The sequence below is a fragment of the Lathamus discolor genome, chromosome 1 (genome assembly GCF_037157495.1).
Source record: "Lathamus discolor isolate bLatDis1 chromosome 1, bLatDis1.hap1, whole genome shotgun sequence".
Taxonomy (NCBI): domain Eukaryota; kingdom Metazoa; phylum Chordata; class Aves; order Psittaciformes; family Psittacidae; genus Lathamus; species Lathamus discolor.
Genome location: NC_088884.1, coordinates 17768867 through 17785422, shown reverse-complemented (window position 1 = coordinate 17785422; position 16556 = coordinate 17768867). Strand labels below are relative to the sequence as shown.

Here is a 16556-nt window from a genome sequence, read left to right as displayed (position 1 = left end):
TTTATTACTGCTAAAGCATATATGCAGATGGTGGCCATTTGGAGGAAAAAAAAACCCAAACAAACAAAAAAAAAAAAAAACCAAAAAAAACCAAACAAAAGCATGTTTCTTCCTCTGTCTTCCCCAATTAAATAAGAAATAAAAACGCCCAGTGTGCCAGTGAATTATTTTTTTCTTTAATACAAACATGGCCTAAATGTAAACTCTAATGCCAGTTGGTGTGGGGCTTGAAATAATGGGTTCCAAAGTTAAAAATAAAAGGAATATTAATCTCTTATAAAAATCTAAAGGAAAGTAAAAGCTTATTTATTGTTTTAACACAAACTATTTCAATGATCCTTGCTCTGTATTCTGATACCTTGTTTGTGCCTTAATATTGTTTTCAGCTGAAAAGCTCTTTTGCCCTTATTTTGAGCTATTAGGATGTATTGGAACAATTTAAATGTTTTTTTCTATATGAACTTTACCTTGTTTACGTGTAGACTCTTGTCAAGAAGCTCTGGCTTTAGTGCTAGCAAATACTATCTCTAGTGCATCTTTTAATGCTTCCTTTAATTCAGACTGTTCCAGAGGATAATCCTAGGATTAGGATGATGAAGACTGTAATTTGGAGTCAGATGAAATAGAAGATTTTTCTGGCACAAAATAATTTGCCTTTAACAAGGCATACTGAAAAATGTGAGTCTTAGAGGAAGGCATCTTCCTTCATTGCTGCTAAATCTAAAATCAATATGGAAATCCACTGAGGTCATGCCTGGATCAGACCTTCCTGTTCAGTGTGATTGTATGTTCTTTTATACGCCTTAATTATATCACATACATTGCAGAGGATACGGTAGGTATCTCTTGTAATCCTAATCTTAAACACCATAGAAAAAGCACTGCTGACAAATTTGTGCCTCAGTTTCCCACGAAAAGTAGAGGCATGTCAATTTATGCATAAGGAGGTATCTTTTAAAGTCTAGTTGGGGAAATAAGTTTTAATACAAGAAAACTTCAGTATACTCTATAAAAAGGTCTGACCAGCTTTTGACTGTTCCTGATTTATCTAATGGCAATATAGCAAGAAAAGAAAAAACAAGCCTTCCTGGAGTTTCAAGGAAAAGTGTTTGCAGCAGAGGCCTTACGTCAAACATCTTTTCTCCCTGCAGTTCAGAGGCAAAGTACCTCCTCCATGTGATCCTGTGTGCAAGATCATAGACTGGATTCTTGCTGTTTGGCACCAGCTGAACTCCTGCTTATCACGTCTAGGAGCACCTGAAGCACTTATGGGGCCAAAGCATTTCTTCTCTTGTCCAGTGGTGCCAGGGCATGGCCAAGTGACAGTGAAGTAAGATTGCTGTTTCCTGTTTGACACTGTTCAATGCCAACTAAATACTTATTACAAACATAGTAGTTACATTTCTCCCGAACTCCATCTGACTGAACAACCTTGAAAGTATTTTAGTGGTAATTCAAAGTTCTAAACTTTTGTTTCATATTTCGTTACTGGAAGGGTAATTTGAAAGGGCACAAGTGTGAACTGGGTGTCTAGCACTGGTTAAAAGTCAGTCCTGTTGTGATCTTTGTTATTTTCTGACACAGAGGTTGCTCAATATTACTTGTATTGCAATGGCTAATATTTCTCAACCCTTTAAAGGTTTTGTTCTTCATTGCAAGAGAGCATTGTAAAGAAAGCTGTTCATTAGTGAACAGACCAAAATAAAATTCTAGAATTCTGTGCTTCAGAATTTGATAAAGTTTCCTTTTAAAGTTGCACATGTGGGAAACTTGGAGAATGATTTCTAACTCTTTTTAATATTGGTATAATTTTTAAACATACGTGCAATTTTACAGATGTATTAGCTTAGTAAATAAGGCAGATATATACACATGGTTAAATGTCCAGTAGAATAAAAGAAGAATGATGAAAATTTTGTCTCTTCTTGCCTACAGTTGCACAAGCATCTGCTCACATTCCAACTTTTCTGCAAATGCTAGCAAGTGATATAAGAAATAGTTACAGAATTTTAAAATAGATTAATTGCATGCTAAGATGTTGCTTAGCTATATTGGAAAGTTGGGGCTGTTCAGCCTGGAGAAGAGAAGGCTGCGTAGACACCTCATAGCAGCCTTCCAGTATCTGAAGGGGGCCTATAGGCGTGCCGGGGAGGGACTCTTCATCAGGGACTGTAGTGACAGGACAAGGGGTAATGGGTTAAAACTTGAACAGGGGAAGTTTAGATTGGATATAAGGAGGAAATTCTTTCCTGTTAGGGTGGTGAGGCACTGGAATGGGTTGCCCAAAGAAGTTGTGAATGCTCCATCCCTGGCGGTGTTCAAGGCCAGGTTGTACAGAGCCTTGGGTGACATGGTTTAGTGTGTGGTGTCCCTGCCCACGGCAGGGAAGTTGGAACTAAATGATCTTAAGGTCCTTTCCAACCGTAACTATTCTATGGTTCTATGATTCGAATGAGCCCCTAAATTTCAAAATTATTCAGAATTCCAATAATAACACTGGTTTCTAGAGATGAGAAATTATTTTTCTCATCCTGCTTCATAGCTTTCTCCTGAATTGCTACTTCTCTTCCTTCTCTGACTTTTCTCTCTTGTACTGGTTTCTGCTGACTCTCTTACAGGGTCCTTTGCTTAGCATATGCAGTGGGTTTTTTTATCTTTTGTTCTGTCTGCAGATCTTGGAACATTTTGCTTGTTCATTTTCTGTATTATTTTTAAAGGCAGATTATCTAATATCCAGAGTAATTATCAAAGACTAAATCTAATCTTATCCATCTAATGTGGATGTAACATTGACTTGAAATTTTGTAGGTGCTGTGAAATAAAAGATAATAAATTATACCATGCATCTATCTTGTTCCTCCCTTTTGAATCATATCCTCTGAAATGTCTTAATCATTTATTTATTGCAGTGGCATTAGTAGAGGACAGAAAAACTGTTCCTTAGACACCTTAATAATGCATTTTGAGTTTGGATTTCTCTTATGTGTAACTTAGACTGGATTCACAATGCTTTATTTTGGGCACAACCCCAAAATGTCTTCTAGAGTAGTGATATGCCATCTGACTTCTCATTTTAATCTGTTTTTTTTTGTCCACTAATAAACAATTAGAAAGCACAGCTCCAGTGAGCACTTACTGGACACTTTTAGTTTAACAGCATGATGACTAAAAGTGTGGTCACATAACTAGCAATAAATAGCTTTAATTAGCAGCTCACTGGTTGCTAATATTTCAGTCTAATTAACCACTCCTGTCCTCTTGCCCCTTCTCTCCACTGTGCTATTCTGCTGCTTTTGGCATTTGTTAAAGCTTCACTGAGCCAGCTTAATTCATTAAGACAGTAAACAGCTATCTACAGTCTGGGTTTGTTCTGGGCTAAGTGTTAGCATGAGGCAAGTGGCAGAAGCAGGCAGCTGGGAAGGGGGAGAGAAGGCATGACAGGAAATTGTTTCCTGCTGTGTGCTGTTTCATGTAGCTTCCCATGGTTTGGAGAGTAGAGTGAAAAAATGAGGAAAATTTTAGCTCCATTCTTTTCTCAGTTTTGATCTAGGGTATTAAAGGTGATGTTCCAACAGGAAAGAGTTTCACTTTACAGCTCTTTTCCAGGGGCAGGAGTCTGCTCTACCTTTCGCAAGTATCAACTGGGGTCTTGATCGGGATGAGCCCAAACCAGGTTGGAATTCTATTTAGACAAGATGGCACTGTACAGTCCAGCAGTTATTAACTGTTAGCTTAGAATGGGCTCAATCAATTTTATTTTGGCAGCATTTATTTCTGACCATTTCTGTTGCAAAATAGAAATAGTACTGCCAATAGAATAGTAGTGCAAAATGTCAAAAGCTTACACAAGCAGAAACGGAGAGAGTTCTTTATTACTAAAACTAAAGCAATTGTTTATTTTGGTAGCTTAACTCTGCTAGCAGATGCAGGTTGTATCTGTATGAAATGGTATCTATAGTATTATGCTAAGAAAGCCTCAAGGACCATCTCCAATATGCATTTTACATCTTATTTTAACAACTGTATTACTTTTTTTTAAGTAATGTAACTTTATCAAGCTTATACCAGCACTTTGTAGCATGTTTATACATCATAGAAGCTCAATCTTATGCTTCATAACCAACCAGAAATACATCTAGCAAATAATTTATGCATTCTAACTAAACAAAAAAAAAGCCAAAGCAGATCATCATAATCTGTTGGATAAAATGGTTTCTGTGTATCAGCATATACAACAAAATGGTTCATTTAAGTCAAACTGACAATTTAGCCTTCATTTTTTCGAATGGATTTCTGCAGAGCTGAAGCACAGAATTATAGCTATAATTTCTTATAAATAAATCCTCTGACTCTCAATCTTACCATCTACCTCCTATAAGAGGCTATAGCAAAAAAAAAAAAAAGTTGGATTTGATGTAAAAAAAGTTTGCTGCAGTGTCTGTTATAGATGTGAGCTGAGCCCTAAGTCTGAAACTCGTAGCCTTTATCCCTTGAGAACTATAAGCTGTAAGAAATAGCATTTATTTATTACGTAACACAAGTTGTTCACTTCTGTGCTAAAATCAGCATAATATTTCTCTCTTAGAAAAGCAAAAGTCCCAGAAGAACCATGTCATTTTGAATCAAATTCTTGTAATCAGACCCAGTTTCTAAACCAGACTATCTGGAAAACCCACGGCATCCTGGAAACAGAGTTCACCATAGATCAAATAAACAAAAGGAGAGTGAGAGCAAGGCAGCTGTATGAATAGAAAAGTCCTGTAAACTGGACAAGTTTTGAAATGGAGGAATACTGGAAAGGGTGCAGTCATAACTGAATACGTCCTTTTTCTCACACTGGCAGTAAGTAGGCTATGAATGAACACCTGCAGGCACGGAAACTTCTCCATGCACTGGCAAAGGTGAAAGGAGCTTTTTTTTGTATATACATAAACACACATCTTTCTGGGACATCCTTTCTGTTAGCCTTAAAATGAAAAGGGTGTTTTATAGTCCTTATCTGAAGGAGGCAAAGCCTCAGATGGAAAATAGTTTGCCAAAGCAACCTGAAGAAAGTTAGGTCAAATAATTTAATATAAAAGAAACAAGTAAACTCTGCCTTAAATAAAATCAGTTCCTCTCTGACATAAGGTACATTATTAAGTCCAAAATATATGTGCTTTGTGAAAATGCGAAATCTGCTATGTTACCTAAAGTATAAAATCTTGGGGTTTGATAATTGTCTCTGAAGTTGAGGGATTGTTTGTGTGCCTACAGGTGGATGTCCAAATTATGGAATGCTGTGATAGCTCCCAGAGTTCAAGAAGCAATACTCTCCAGAGCCTCTGTGAAAAGACCATCTGTACCAGGACAAGTAATCGCCCAAAAAAACCCTAGCCAAGGTCAACAGGCTGTTGTTAAAGCTGCTCTCAGTATCTTGCTAAATAAAGCTGTTCTGCATGGCTGTCCTCTACCCAGAACAGGTAACAATGAACTGTCTAAAAGGCAAGTAGTTGTACAAGGCCAAAGTGGGGCTTTTAACTTTTCAATTCCTTTTTCAAACCTTGTGCAAAACATGACTGTAGTAATGATGGGAGGCATGTGGTTAAAAGCATTTCCAGTTGCTAAACTAAGTAGTTGGATAAGGTAGTTAAGGAAGAACCATATTCAACAGTCAATTCTTCTTAACATTGTTATACTTTTGTTTCAGAGCTAGATAATTATATAGCAGATTTTAAGGGAGGAAATTTTCCTTTATCCGTTGTTTCAAGCTACAAAAATTGTACTAAGAAAAGAGGTGAAAATACTTCTTGGAGAAAAGTGAGCACAAGTCCTCGCAAAAAGTCGGGCCATTTATCCTCTCAGTCATGGAATAAGCAGGAGACACATACTGAAGGTAAAGCCTTATATTGTCAATTCTGAAAGGAGGTGTCGGGGGTTAAGCTGCGTAGATATGAATCTAACTTTTCTTCTATATTGTGAATTAAAAATTCTCAGTTAAATGACACTCATGTTTATGTTAACCAGTAAAGAATTGTTTACTTTTTCCCCAAAAAATATATTTCTTTGTGCCTATGAGGTATCCTAATTAATTTTTTGTTTGTTTGTTTGTTCTAATGCCCTTCCTGTTGTCTGATATTGAAGTAGGCTTTGACCAAGATGGTGGAAGAGCGAGGACTGGTTCCACCTCATACTGCATGGAACAATTCTCTATCAGTCTTTTCCCCAACACCGAATGAGAGGAAGCTTCTCCTTAGTTCTACACCTAGTTTGCAGTATGCCTACATTTGTGGTTGTTTTTACATGTGCTTTATAGCTTTACTACAATTATGACTATTGTCTGAATCTGCATAAAAATAAATGAATGCATGCATCCTCAGATCATGCTTCCCTTGTTCAGTCTTACTAGATAAATTGAGTCGAATAACCTAGAAGCCCTGTAGTGGAAGGAGGAGATCTTTGGTTTTAAATGAAAGATTTATGTTTGATTTCCACTTTAACTGCAAAAAAACCTCTATAGTCACAGGTACTGTAGCACCTTCAGGAAGTTCCTACATCATTTTCAGTATGCTGCTTGATAAAGAAGGCTTCATATGAAGCCTGTGCGTGTATATGACTTTGCAAGTTACCTTAGTCACTGACACTTTTGAAATATCTTTCAACTCAAGATCATAAGTCATCTAATAAGCAGTTTTACCACACTGGGATAAATGTCTGGGTATGTACAGAAGCAGCATATCATTATTCTAGAAGTACATATCTGTCTAGAAGAACAACGTAGGAATACCATAACTGAATACAATATAAAACAGGAAAAACTTCTAGGGCACAAAAACAAGTTACTTACTTTCTTTTCAAAAAGTGAAGGTGACTCCTTCAGAGAGGAGAGTTAGGACGGGATTTACAAAGAGGCTTCCTCACATACACTTTAGAAACAGTGATTCTAGCCTCAATTACTTCATATATAAAAGACTGAAATACTTGATGGGTGGTACTTTGTAATGTTAAAATGAGCTATTCATTTCTTTGGCTCTTGTTCAGAAAGAAGTCTGCTTTTTCTGAAATGCAGCTTAATGTCCTGATTTTGCTTGCTCGTTCTCTGAATTGTGAATTTATCTAATCTCACTAAGAGGATTTAAGATACCAGATGAACACAACCTGAAGTAGGATGTTTCATACAGTATATTGTTCCTGAAAGTGTTCTTGGAGTTCAGTTAATATATGTGAATATAAGTAAAAAAGAAGGTCAATTTAATTTCAGTGGCCTTGCATTTCTGACTGACAGAATCAAATGTTCCTGTTTCCAAAGGTAAGTTGTTTGATTTTAATAAATGAAGCAAATGTAAATCTTCTCGTGTTGACAAATGATTTCTCTTTCAGAGAACCAGTAAAGGTGGTTCAGCTGCCTCACACAGAAACTTAAATGGTCTGTCTTCTACAAAAGCTTTGGCAACTCATGCCCCGTTTGCCATTTGAGCAGTTCCTAATGCTACTCTGAGCAGTTTCAGGGGATGTATTCTGATCTTTTGACAGACTTTACTGATATAATTAGGCAGTAAATAGTAACCCATTTTTCCAGTTAATTGCAGATTTTAGGATAAAGAAATCGGTGTACATGATAACACCCTAATAAGTCAATCTGTCTTTTGTGCAGGTATAAAATCCAAGACTATATTGCAACCAAACTGTAAGAAAAGAGCTTCTCTCACCACCAAGTAAGTTTTAGTTTCTGGTATTTATAACATTTAGCAAACAAGAAAGATGATAAAATTATGTTGTAAACCTGCACTTTATAATGAATATATGAAGAACTTGTTAATGTTTTGGTTCCAAATCTGAAGAAAGGAATCCTTTTTAATTTTAACTTCTGAGAGAAAATAATTTTGATACAATTTTAGAATCTATTTCTGTAACCCAAACCTTGCAGCACTGCATTTTTTTTTTTTATATTACAGAATAGTCTGTGACTTGAGAATGTTATGTAACAGTTACTGTGCCATGAAAAGCCACCCATATTCTTTTCTCACCTGGCATTATATTTTAAAATCTCCTCTGGCTCTTTCAGCTTATTGAATGGCAATTCATAATGGTATAGTGCATGCATTTTAGTCTAAATGATACAGAGTTACTCTAAGAAAGTGTACAAATTAGCCAGAGGGAACTACATTTGAAACTTCAATATGAAGCCTTGGATCTTCAGGCACAAAGAGCATAGAATATTTATGCTTCCAGTATGCCAGGGTTTTTTTAAGTGTTTAGAATGAAGTTCATAGAATCATAGAATAGTTAGGGTTGGAAAGGACCTCAAGATCATCTAGTTCTAGCTGCCCCTGCCATGGGCAGGGACACCACACACTAAACCATCCCACACAAGGCTTCATCCAACCTGGCCTTGAACACCGCCAGGGATGGAGCACTCACAACCTCCCTGGGCAACCCATTCCAGTGCCTCACCACCCTAACAGGAAAGAATTTCCTCCTTATATCCAATCTAAACTTCCCCTGTTTAAGTTTTAACCCGTTACCCCTTGTCCTGTCACTACAGTCCCTGATGAAGTACCTCCCCGGCACGCCTATAGGCCCCCTTCAGGTACTGGAAGGCTGCTATGAGGTCCCCACGCAGCCTTCTCTTCTCTAGGCTGAACAGCCCCAACTTCCTCAGCCTGTCTTCATACAGGAGGTGCTCCAGTCCCCTGATCATCCTCGTGGCCCTCCTCTGGACTTCTTCCAACAGTTCCATGTCCTTTTTATGTTGAGGACACCAGAACTGCACACAATAGTCTAGGTGAGGTCTCACAAGAGCACAGTAGAGGGGCAGGATCACCTCCTTTGACCTGCTGGTCACGCTCCTTTTGATGCAGCCCAGCATACGGTTGGCTTTGTGGGCTGCGAGCGCACACTGCTGGCTCATGTTCATTTTCTCATTGACCAGCACCCCCAAGTCCTTCTCTGCAGGGCTGCTCTGAATCTCTTCTTTGCCCAACCTGTAGCTGTGCCTGGGATTGCTCCGACCCAGGTGTAGGACCTTGCACTTGTCATGGTTGAACTTCATAAGGTTGGCATCAGCCCACCTTACAAGCGTGTCAAGGTCCCTCTGGATGGCATCCCTTCCCTCCAGCATATCAACCGGACCACACAGCTTGGTGTCATCGGCAAACTTGCTGAGGGCACACTCAATCCCTCTGTCCATGTCAGCGACGAAGATCAAAAAGAAGAGTGGGATAAAATTGATTGTTTCACCTTAAAAAGAGGAGAATCTTTGGAAAGAGTAGGCAGAAGAATCCTTTGTTAAATTTCAGAATGAAGAGCATAATTTGTGGTAGTAAAGGTGATTTGGAAAGAAGTTACTATTTTCAGGTGTGTATGATATTTATTCTTAAATTCTGTATCATAGCTTAATTTTAATTGTTCTCTCTGTTTCTTTTTTTTTTTTTTTTTTTTTTTTTTTAATTTTTTAACCAGATCTTCAGAGAAGGATCAATTGAAAACATTAAATCTGGAGCAGAGACTGTCCCTTGGTTCTGATGATGAAGTAGATCTTGTGCAGGAACTTCAGAGTATGTGTTCCAGCAAATCTGAGCCTGATATCAGCAAGGTAAACACAAGGCTTTTAAATAATCTACTACATTACCATATGCAGTTGTTTGCTATGTGTTTAAAATTAATTTTTAATTTACAAGCACTGCTTGAACTGAAGAAAATAATTAAATTATTTGGGAATAAGCCAAAGTCAACTAATAAATTATACATTTGAGAGTAAGTGCTCTAGTTTAATGTACATTATTTTAAATTACACCTCCTCTATTTTTTCGTGTAAAGTCTTTTTCAGTGGAGGCTGAAATTTATAAGCTCATAAATGCAGGTGACAATAGCTGCATTATTGCTCCCCATGTTATCTTTCACAGTATCATTGCTTCCACTGGGAAACTATTTTGTAGCCTTAAGGACATAGGAAGTTTTTCCTAATATGCATTGCACATTTGGTTTGTTTGATGTAATCCCAATAGCCATCACAGAACTGGCTCAAAGCTCCTCTGCTGTGTAGGCAGAATGCAGTTTTGCTTCCCCAAGCAAGAAAGGATGATTTGGCCTAATTCACTTTCTTTAACAGTGGCAGAAGAAGGTGAGGGATGCTTGCAAAGCTCAGGTTTGGGGCTGTGTTCCACACTGGAATGGATTGTGGGTGGTTATGGGAAGCCTGTTGGAGCAGAGGGTGAAGTTGTGGATCTCTCTCATTTTCCTTTCTACACTAAAAGCATCCAGCTCTCCCTGTAGGTGCAGCTATTTCTTCTTTTCATCTCCTAGCACAGCAGAAGTAGGTGGCTGTGAGAGGCAGTTGTGTTCACACCAGTGCAGCTGTTCTGTATCTTTTGAAGCACAGATGGAGTCAGTCTTCAGCTATTGTCCAGTTAGACTGTGAATTACATCCTCTAGGATCTCCCTGAACAGCAGTTTCATTAGCTTTGCTTTATTAAGTATTCTGTTTATCCTTAGAAGTCAACCAAGTTTTTATTAAAAAAAAAGAAATACTGTGTTTGGGAAGATTTTTCAACCTATTTAATAAGATCCTTTATTATAGTGTTTTGTTTGGGGTTGGTTGTTTAAAGTATTTACAGTACTTGCATGAGTCACATGTGCCAAGCTGGCAAGCTCCTCTCTAGTCAGTTAGCAGGGATTTACCATAGCTATCCTTGAAAGAATGGGATGTGCTTAAAGAAATGGTAACCAATTGAAAATTGTGTTTAATAACATTTAAAATATAATTGCTTGTTGTTTACAATTCAAGGAAATATGGGTTAGATAAGGAAGGAGATAGATGTCACTGTCTTTTGTTCAGTTTCCTCATCATGGGTGGAACCATCCAAGGCTGGAATTTCTGTTGTTAATTCGCCAGCTGCCTAGTAGAGTCTTACAGAAGTGAGGGTGCTGTTGCATGTTTTCTTTGTGTGATGTAATTTCAGGCTGCCATCAAAGTAAGTACTTCTACTCTCTGATTTGCCCTTTCACTCAAATGTGTTTCTGCTGCCTCTGTTATGTTTGGATTGAGAACTTTTGCAGTTGCTGAGTTGAATCAGATCAGCTTGCCCCAGGATAAAATACCCAGTTTTCAGTGAAGACACAAGGCTGATAAGTCTTTCTGTGTTGATGGTCACAAGGGCCGATGGAAAAAAACAGGCAAGACACATAGAAAAGGATCATTCCTTTCTGTAATGTTCCTGGGGCTAGATAAAATTCAATGGGAAACTACCCTTAAGCTCTGCTGAATAGTATTGTTCTGGAAATGTACGTTTCACTTTCCTCTGATAATGGTTGTTGTGAAATCTCTCCCTTTATTTCCTACAAATGCACTCAAGAGTAAAGGGAAAATATTTAAAATGTTCTTTGGATATTTATGCATTTTATTGCACAGAGACTATATAAAAATAAAATAAAGACTCCCAAATTTGGCAAATTGAAACTTAATCTCTGCTGTGAATAACTAAAAAAATCACCATTTTCCTATCTTTTTTAGATTGCAGATTCTAAGGATGAGCTACTGACGTTCAGTAACTCCCAGAACAATCCCGTGTTTTCAGCAAGTGGTACTAACCCAAATAAAACAACAGCACAAAAGGTAAGTGTAATGATTTTTGTAGTTGGTTAGAGAAGGTGTCTTGAATTTCTTCAAAATTTGGATTCCTGATTGGATCCAAAGAATTTGTGGTCCAGGGCCCTGTTTATTGCAAGAATAAACTGTCATGATTCTTAGGAAACTTGCTAGACATACTATGCCAAGTCTCTTACATGTGTCTTAATAGAAACTAAAGATTCATTAAACAATGGATGTATTTGCTTCAGTTTTCATGTTTACATAAAGCCATCTCCCTAGGCCAAGTATTGTTGACATTACTTTGACATTGTATGTTATTTGGATCAGATTTTAAGAGAAATAAAACCTGAGTTCATTGTTCACCCTCCAGCACCCGCAGTTAATGTTATACAGTGAGTTTGCAAAAGCATAAAACTTTTCAAAATTCTTCATGCAAAATTGCTGGCTTGTGGTTCATTTCTGTACCTTTATTTATTTATTTTGTAGTGGTTATCCCAATATTTATTATTTCAAACCACTGTTTTCCTAAGTGATGTTATCTAAGTAGAATTGAGCTGCTCTGGTGTAAAAGCTCTGATCTCAGAGGTAGAAATTTTGAGAAGAGATGGTATTACCAGAGTTTGTGAAGAGTAGCATTTCGGTTTTTTTAAGGGTATTCAGTTTCTTTTTCTACCTGGCTATTTGTTGTAATATACTTGTCTTGTAATATATTTATTTTGCCATCTTATTTATGAGAACCAAACAAGAAACCCTATGTTGTAAGTTGGGTGATACTATGAATCTAAACAAACTAAATGTCTAAATGTAAGCAAACTTCAACTTCAGAGCAGTTTCAGAGTGGGAAGATAAGCTGAATAGTACTGGAAGGTCTAACAGGTCTACTGGTATTGTCTTTTCAGAAACTGAAATAATTAATTGTGGGTGCTAACATCCCTGCTAAATCTGAAGATGAAATTACATCCTATTTAGTTTTCATTCTTTGGATAATAAAGCAAAAATTACGCTTTCTCTGTTACAATTTTTTTTTTTCTTTCTGGCTGCCTGTGGTTTTGAACATTAAGAGAGCCTCTGTGCACACAGTTCAATTGACCTCAGCCAGAGCAGAAGCTGTTGCCTGTGTTCCCTCACTAGGCCCTCTATGTTCCCTCAAAAGGGGTTCTGTAGAGTCCAGCCCAGGCACTTTTATCTTACTGACACATTGTTTTATAGAGATATTCTATTTTTTCTGCAGGTACAGTGAAGTAGCCCTGAAAACAGCTTAACTTGCAGACCTAAGCATTAAAAAAGCTAAAGTTGGATGAGATGTCCCACCACCCGCACCATTGTATTTTTTCATACACGTATATTCAAAGTGTTGGGATATTTTTTGTAATTTTACTTAAAAATCCAGGGAACAGTCTCTGCTAACAGAAAAGTTTTAACATTGCAGATCCATGTTTAGATATACTGGTTTTGAATATTTCTTTAAACATTAACTTTAGACATTCCAAATCAGAGCTCCACATAGTGGTCATGCCTGGATCATTTGGTAAGCCAGCTGACCTGTCCATTCCTACCATAAATTTTTCCTAGTGATTTTTCTTTTTTTTTTCCTTTAAAATGCCTTTTAAGAGTGTAAGGCATAACTGTTGACTTTGGAGGCAGACAGGCTTGGCTACCTTTGAGGTTTTTGAAGAACTTAGTCAAAATATTACATACAGAATAAAAAAAATTTCCCATATCTTTGTGCGCAAATGTTGGCCAAAATGAAGGAAAGACAACCCAACTTTTTGTTAGAGGGGAAAGAGATCTAGTAGATCTAATCTAGAACAGATCTAGATTTAGTCATTACTACAACAAATTTCTCAAAAATCTGGAAGAGCACAGTCTCAGTTTGCAAGCAAAAGTGAAACTTTTTAGAGGCAGTTTGTAACAATGATAAACAGCTGCAAAAACTGGTGTCTGAAAAAGTTTGCGATTAGAAAAGCCTTCTTTTCTGAAAGTAAATAGAGTTCTGCAGGTAACAAAAGCAATACTGCAGGAGCAGAGATCTTACCAACAGCAAAGAGACAAGTTACTTCAAAGGGCGACACACCCATAATTATTTTTTTTTAATTGGCTGGAAGAAGAAATGCTTTCAAGGACATGAAGGGGAAAGAGAAAACTGGTAAGAGATGCAAAATCTTTGATCCAGGATACAAAAAAAAAGCAATGGAATCAGGAACTAATAAGGAATATGTGGTGATGAGTAGTCTGTTTTCATGACAGCAACCTTTACATGAAGATCTTTTTAATATTGCTGCTCAGAAGGTGATTGGGATTCAACTGATGCCAACAGTCCCAATTGCCCTTTCCTGTCAGTGGAAAGATAGGCATCCCTCATGAAAGATATAAGTTAGTGACCATCAGAAAATGGCTTAACTTACCTCTTTCTCTTTGACGGTAAAGGAACAAACAGTGACAATGTACCTGACTTTGGCATTTTCAGGTATCTAAATTTGGGCAGGGTGAATATGGTCCCGGTGTTAAGACTGTAGCTACTTAGCACAAATAATTAAAATGTAACTACCATTTCAACTTCCATTCTTGAAATGTTGGCCTTTGTCAGAATTATTTTGTTGTTATTTATGGCCTTGCTGGTACAAAAATTAGTATCTTTATTCAAGCTGTAATGCTGAATTTTTTGCTCATAACTACCTAAATTTCCATTTTTCCTTTTTAGCTGTGTCTGCAGCTGTCATTTTTTTCCACACTAATGGAAGAAAGTACATGCATTTTTTATTTGGGCACTCCTAAAACTGAAACAGCTGAGAAGGAAATCTAAGGTTTTTTTCTCAGTGGCAAATACACCATTGACCTATTTTGGTATTTGGAGGTGTTGATGACAGTTCCGTTCAGTCAAAGAAGCAAAAAAGAGCCATAGTTTCTTCACCAGGTAGTAAGATGCTGTCATATTAAACTGCAAAAGACTGTAAATAACATGGGTTCTATAGGGCTGGTAGAGTTGGTTGGTTGTTTTTCAGCCCAAATGGCAGTAATTATTTATACAGAAAATGGGTTTTTTTTTTTCACAGGATGGAACGCGTCCTCTCAGCAGCAGTCGAACTGTGGAAAGCAGCAACAGTAAATCAAAGACAGAGTTGGGTGTTTCAAGAGTTAAATCTTTTCTTCCTGTTCCTAGAAGTAAAGTCACCCAGCCTTCTCAGAATACTAAAAAAAGCAGCAGCAGTAATACAAGGCAAATAGAGGCAGATAACACCACAAAACGAGAGATCTGGAATTTGCACAAAAAAGAACCAATAGAAAAATCTAATAAATAAACCTGCCTACCATACTATTTTCTGTGTTCATATAATCTCTATTGCAAAGAACCAAGTACTCAAATATGTAAATATTTTTTTAAAATAAACTGTTTCCCTGTAATGTAAAGTTTGTACAGGACCACAGTTTTGTTTGTGTAAATCAGCTAGAAATTATATTGATTTAAACTTCAGAAATGGGCAGTTTTGCCACCTTCAGAGATGTTTGGGTTGTGGTTTTTTTCTTCTTTTATTATGAAAATTACTCATTTAACTGATAATATTCAGGGGTATTACCAGAGGATTCTGCTTGTGTATATACTGTACATAAATATATTCTATTAAGTTCACATGTTAAACTGCATTCAGATGAGTTGCACAATATGTACAGCAATGGCTTAATGCTATTGTACATGCATTTTAAAGACGTGTTTTTATCTTCACTTATTGAAAACTTAATGGAATGTGGCAATAACTAAAATGATTGGAAATGCAGATCAATTACTTTCAGCTACAAGCCATACTGAATACTTTGATTTCCCCATCCTCTGCCTGCTAAATTGTGATTTTGTTTCTCCCAATCTTTTCTTCATCTAGTCATCTAATGGATTTCCGTTATAACTTTTATCTTTCAAAAAAGGAAAGAGATTGAGAAATTAAAATGCAATAAGTTATTTTTCTCAGACTCTTATTCTTTGATAAAACTGAAGACAATGTGATCATTTATTATTTTAGCTTTTCTTGTATACTGTAAACTTTTATATACTTCATTAGTGTTTTAAAAGTATCTGAGAAATAATAGTGTTTTACAGAAACAAAGTTTACTGAAAAGGAATTTGAGCGCAAGCTTAACTGCGGTATTATCAGAGATAATGTAGTAGCGATAACATGAGTTACTATGTAATTATCAATTTCTATTGTGGATTTAAGATGTAATTGCTGTGGAATTAATTATACTTGAGTTGCAGTTAAAATTAAAGTCTTTATCATTTTCCCCCCACTACAGAGGTAGCTCGTGTTCCCAGGAGGGAGAGTTTCTATGAAGGGTGTATTTCCCCAGTCTCTCTTTGCGGTCGCTAGTTGCATACTTGTGAATGGTGGTGATGTGGAAACACTCGTGTCTAGGTCCTGGTTTATGGTAGGCAGAGGAAACTGTAGAGTTTTCCGAAGACCAGACTTGGGTGCCTGGTGATGGGCCACCCAGGGATGGTTTTAAGAGCTGTGGACAGTAACATGGTCATGCCTATAACTTCCAAAGTAGCATTTTTCTCAAATTAAGCCTGGAAGAGGAAAGGATTACTGAACTGTTTCCTAACACTTCACCTTTGTATGTAGAACAGTCATCCCAAGCTCATGTCAATAAAATTTTTGTACTGCATAATGTCTTTCTGTCTGTTAGTTTGGATGTGTGTTATCTCTATACGTATAGAGTATTAGTAGCTTATTTCTGTAATCATTTCCTACACAATATATTTAGAAAGTACGTTATTATTCAGTAACCACTGTTTTATTAAAACTTCAATTTGTTTTGTGATAGTAACAAACACTGGTGATTTCTCTAGAGGTTGATTTTTTTTTTTCCCCCAGTAATTTAGTGCTGAAAAATGAGATGCTACTTTTGCAGTTGGTTCTCAGCAGAATAAGTCAGCTGTAAACCGCTGCAGGTCAGGGCAGAGCAATGGATCTCAGCAACCAGGATCCCTGAACCA

The 16556-nt window shown here is 37.0% G+C and overlaps 1 protein-coding gene across 5 annotated transcripts in view; it reads left to right on the top strand.

The window, feature by feature from the left end:
* CTTNBP2 (cortactin binding protein 2) overlaps positions 1-16232 on the top strand; it is an 87216-nt gene extending 70984 nt beyond the window's left edge. For 2 of the 5 annotated variants that reach the window (XM_065659818.1, XM_065659938.1), the window contains exons 17-23: positions 1152-1330; positions 5257-5462; positions 5690-5875; positions 7634-7694; positions 9442-9574; positions 11492-11593; positions 14623-16232. In XM_065659818.1, coding sequence (XP_065515890.1) covers positions 1152-1330; positions 5257-5462; positions 5690-5875; positions 7634-7694; positions 9442-9574; positions 11492-11593; positions 14623-14868 — 1113 coding nt within the window. In that variant the 3' untranslated portion in view covers positions 14869-16232. Of the gene's footprint in view, positions 1-1151; positions 1331-5256; positions 5463-5689; positions 5876-7633; positions 7695-9441; positions 9575-11491; positions 11594-12800; positions 13716-14622 lie in introns of those variants that run through there. The other 3 variants (XR_010608199.1, XR_010608208.1, XR_010608207.1) reach the window with 3 other exon arrangements.
* The last annotated feature ends 324 nt before the right edge of the window (positions 16233-16556 follow it).